This window comes from Cupressus sempervirens, chromosome 11 (assembly GCF_028749045.1).
Source record: "Cupressus sempervirens isolate cs-2001-9-10 chromosome 11, ASM2874904v1, whole genome shotgun sequence".
NCBI classification, from domain to species: domain Eukaryota; kingdom Viridiplantae; phylum Streptophyta; class Pinopsida; order Cupressales; family Cupressaceae; genus Cupressus; species Cupressus sempervirens.
The window spans coordinates 595,027,245-595,032,380 of NC_143128.1; the positions used below are offsets into that span (position 1 = coordinate 595,027,245).

The 5,136-nt window shown below is 34.0% G+C and overlaps 1 protein-coding gene across 1 annotated transcript; it reads left to right on the top strand.

The window, feature by feature from the left end:
• The first annotated feature begins 2,501 nt into the window (after positions 1-2,501).
• LOC149531074 (fatty acid elongase 3-like) lies at positions 2,502-3,692 on the top strand. Its single transcript, XM_089810994.1, has one exon. The coding sequence runs from the start codon at positions 2,624-2,626 to the stop codon at positions 3,506-3,508; it is 885 nt and encodes a 294-aa protein (XP_089667120.1). The 5' UTR covers positions 2,502-2,623; the 3' UTR covers positions 3,509-3,692.
• Positions 3,693-5,136: the final 1,444 nt, after the last annotated feature.

The window sequence follows — 5,136 nt, forward strand, 5'->3', positions numbered from 1 at the left end:
TATCTCTACAAATTTACATACCAAGGATTTTTTTGTTTTCCCCAAATCCTTCATAGCAAAGGAATAAGTTAATTGTTTTGGATTAAGGTAAAAACAAGTTTTGAGGGGACCTAAAACCCCATACAAAAAATAAAAGATCAAAATAAAATAGTCCACCTGGTTTTACAAGGACCTAAAACCTAAAAGTAGCATTCTAGCAAAAAACCATCTTGAAAGTAAAAACATAGTAAAAGATAACCAAGACAGAGGTACAAAACCAAAACCGAAAACCCAAACCAACAATCACAACCAACAAAAGAAAAATAAGAAAAACCCGTCACTAGAGCTCCTCCGTAGCCTTAGCCAAATCTTTTGCAATATCAACAATCCCTTGAAGGAGATCCTTGGTAATGGAAATAGGGGCAACTTCAATGGACCTTTTAGTACTCTATCTTGTCCTTCTACTAGGTCCACAAGTCATTTGTGTATGTATAGGAGAGATAATTTCCTCATTGCTCCTCCTGCCCAAACTAACCACCGTCGCACATATACTATTAGTTATGTCCATCTGATGTCTGTTATCCTTGACCAGTTGCCTAAGGCCAACTTCATAGGCCATCGGTTTCTCAAGAATATTTCCAATTTCCCCATCAAGCTCGATTCTTTTGCTTCTTTCAATATCTAGATTCTTCTGCAACTCTTTAACATTTTTCTTTAATGAAATGATTTTATTATAGAGCCATGTATCAGCCTGTAGAGTCACATCTGCCTTCATTTTAGCTTTATCAAGAAAGAAAAAGCCTTCCATTGAAATTATGCGTCCTAGTCTTCTCATTCACATTCTTCAGCTCATGGCAACCAAAATCAATGTGGGTCTCTTCTGGTGTAGCCTCCTCTGACTTAAATTATGTGTTCCTAGCAAAATTTTCCTCTTTGTCCATCATCTGGGCCAAGTCAATAGTATTTGGCTCATGGGTAGTAAGCATCGTATTATCATCCTTCTTGGTTTCCATCTGGCCCCCTCCTCCTCTATAACTTCATTTGTGGGTGTAATAACTGTCACCTTAATATCTTTGTCCTTTGAAATCAAAGAACTGTCTAGGTTCTTAATTTCAAGGTTTAGAGAACCCGCATTACTCTCTGTCCAACCAGACTTAGCCACAAATTCATCCCGACTACCTATGTACCCATCATTATTCAAGCTAAAATTTCCATTCTTCGTTTCTCCTTCCTCTTCATTCTTATTCTCTGCTTTTGTGATGCCCTTTTCCTCTACCTTATTTTTGGAGATGGGGTGGACATCCTCCTTTTGTTTATGATAATATCACTTTAGTTTTGGACAATTAGGTTTTCAAAGGTCTCCCCTTAAGTGAGTCCTTTGTTTGGGATATTTAGAAGAATGCATTACAATCTCTAGTTTGAAATATTCTTCTGAAAGGAAGACTTCCAATTATATACTTCTTACAACTCGAAAGAAGGTAGTAGTCATAATTTTTTCTTGATGATTGTTAAATATTGGCTAGTTTGTAGTAGTTCTTTTGTTTCTAATGGAAAGATTTTTATGGTTACTAGATATTTTCTTTTGTTCTTTTGGCCCTCAATCTTGATATTTTTAATCTTGTTAGAGGATCAAACATGGTATAAATGTATGCATGGTGATCATATATTTATTGATTTGATGAATGTTTGTACAAATAATATGAAATTTAGCTTTGCCTCACTACTTGTTCAATTCCTTTGAGTTTTAATAGAGGCTTTACTTTTGATGTTTGAAAAAACTTTTATGCATTATGACCATGAACATATATAGGTTTGATGGATATATGTAAAAATAATATGAAACTTCACTTTTCTCTCAGTATGTTGATTAGAGACTTTATTTTTTATATTTCCTAGTACTTCTAATGAATGCATTTTATTATGACTAAACACACATACACACATGTACGCATGTATGATGATATGTACTAAAAATATGAGATTTAGAATTTACCTCGTCCTTTGTTTAATAATTTCATTGAATTTTTTATTAGAAACTTTACTTTTTAATATTTCCATATGCTTGTAGATATGAATATATGCATTATGACCATGCATAGAATATGAAGCTTAGCTTTTGCCTCCTCTTAATCTTAGAGGTTTTACTTTTTAATACTTACAAGCACTTCAAATATTAATATATGCATTACGACCAAACATTTATAAATTTGATGGACATATGTATGAATCTCGTCATTTTTATAAACCTTTCAAAATTTATATTATAAGCTTTACATGTTTATATTTCCAAGCACTTCTAGAGGGACTCAAATTTGATATCACAAATATGAATTTTGAAGTAAAAATTGATGCTTTAGTTGCTTTGCTTATTCGCCTCGTGTGCATTTCTTTGAACGCAGCAGAAAGCGCAAGTATTCAAACGAGATGAATGCTCTTGTCATCAAACAGTCAACACGGAAAATCTCTACTCAAAACAAAATGTGTGGTCAATTTCACATTTGAAACGAGACGGTACGCATGGATTCTCCGTTTGGTACCCTTTAAAACCTCTGACACCTCTGATATTCCTATTTTCATACCCTATTGACACTCATACACTTTTGAAATTGTGGGATCTTCATCTCTGCTCTGCTATCCCAAGAAAATGTCAGAAATTGGATCCTCGTCGGGTCCTTCTCCATTGGAACAAATTGAGGCCAATCTGAGGTACTGGTTTGCTCAGCACCCAGCAATTTCCCACTTCAGATGGGACCATAACATCTTGGGATCCTCCCTTGTTTTTCTTCCCTTCTCCATTCTCCTCTACCTCTTTCTTCTTCTCTTCCTCAATCTCGCCATGAAATTCAGGATCAAACCCCTGCCTTTGCGCCCAATCTCTGCAATCTATAATTCACTCATGCTGGTCATGTCCGTGATCGTTTTAGTTGGGTGTGTGGAAGCAACAATGGTGGAGATAAAGGAGATGAGATGGCTGAGGAGAAAGAACATTGCAGCAGAGCTAATTTTATGTTTTCCTCTTGGAACTCGTTCTGCGGGAAGAGTTTTCTTCTGGTCTTATGTTTCCTACCTCACCAAATACTATGAATTGCTGGACACATTCATCATGATTTTGGGGAAAAAGTCTGTGAAATTGCCTCAGATATTGAGCAGCACGGTGCCCATATTTGTGGGTTTCTTCTGGTTGGAATTCTCCCAGTCTCTTCAGATTTTGCGCATCGTGAGTAACACGGTTATGAATGTGATCTTGTGCTCTGTTTTCTTCATTGGGGGTAGCAGTAGCAGTAGCAGGGGATTGGATTGTTCTCCCCGTTGTACGAGGATTGCAGGATATTGCAGAATGATTGAGGTGGGCGTGGGATCTTCAGCGAGTGTGTGGGTTGTGTGGATGCATTTGAGAAAACAGGGATGTAATGGAATGCTGGGCTGCCTCTTGAATTCCCTCTGCAGTGCCATCATGTTTCTTCTTTTTATCAGATTTCAGAAGCAGGGCCAAAAAACCCATCAAGATCCGCCAAAGAAGAGTGGATAACAGTCGTGGAATCGTAACTCTTGTCTTTGAATTTGACAAAAGTAAAGGAACCGCCTTTGTGATATTTTTGTCCTGGATTCGAGACGACGAATACTGGAAAAAAGAGATTGAATTGTGAGAAGAACACGCAATGATTTGTAAAATCAGTTCTTTCCGAAGGTTCGTCTAAGATTTCTTGTAAATATATTCTGATCTTATCCGATTTGAAGGAGGGTTGAAATTTCTAAAATATGATCTATTTTTCCTACAATTGCTCACAGATCTAGCGATATCGATTGCCTCATACATATGGTACCTGGAATTTGATGGTCACATTGGGAGGTTTTGATTTTTGAATCGTAAATGAGAAGTTGAAAATTTATTAGATCGAATGAATTGATTCGTTAAATTTTGAGGAAAGTATAACTAGTTTTTAAATATTAAAAATTGAGGAGAAATTTTTTTGGAGTGTCTGTTGGTTTTTTTATATGTATAAAATATATAAGCGAGTAGCATAAATAATCATAGTATTTGTTTAAATATATTACTTTCAATTAAATCTTAATTATTTTAATATTTTTAAAAATATATTATTTTCAATTATTAAGTCTAATTTATTGTAAGAATATTTTAATTCTTAATAAATATTGGAATAATTTGGCATAATGTATCCGAACAATTAATTTTGTATGACTTAATAGAAAAGTTAAAATATTTTAAGAGTTAGAGTCAATTTTATACTTATTAGTATTAGTTTTGATGATTATACATAGAAATAGAAGACGTGTTTTATAGAAAATGTAACATCTAACATATCAATAAGATGTCCTCTATAGCTAAATCTTGTGAATTGTTTTTTAATTCATTCATAAAACTGACATAGATGAAACAAGTATTGTGACACGATTTTGAAAGTCATTAATATAAGGAAAGAAAATTTGAATGAATTATATTGCAAAACATCATAAGTATAGCTATAAACATCGCTTCTAGAGTAGAATCTATTTATTTATTTTGTTGTTCATAAAACTCACATAGATGAAATTAAAAATATAAGTCCACCACTTAAATAGTGAACACAAATTATTTATGTTGTTCATAAAACTCACATAGATGAAATGGGAAATATAAGCCCAAGTAGAAGTATTTAGATAAAGTATAAAAAAGATGAGAAAAAACTATAAACAAAATATTTCTCCATAATGATGTAAGTGCATCACATATTCCTTAGTGATCAGGATACATGTAGAGGTGTGTGTAGAAGGACATGATACATGTTATTATTTGTATGGTTTCTCTTTGGTCTTGGTTATCTTCCTAGATGTTTAATTTTAGTTACATTGGATTTGAGATTAGTTGCAAATTGTGATCATCGATTTGTGTGCATGTATGTCATGTGAGAGATGGCATGGTTATTCCTTTATCTCTTTCCTTTGCTGGTTGTGGAGAACTTGGGAGAGTGTTGGAGACTTTTTATGAGAGTTATTCTTTTAAATTATTGGTTTATGTATTATGGATGTCCTTGATACTACATGGATTCACTTCTTTGAAATGTTGTGAGTGGATTGGTTATAGATTTGACATTATCTTTTGTAGTGGGAGATTCTTGATATATATGTGGTAGGTATTGCTCTTAAGGCTTGTGATTG

Excerpts from the sequence above, each read along its gene's own strand:
- LOC149531074 (XM_089810994.1), top strand. The coding sequence starts at position 2,624 with ATGTCAGAAATTGGATCCTCGTCGGGTCCTTCTCCATTGGAACAAATT.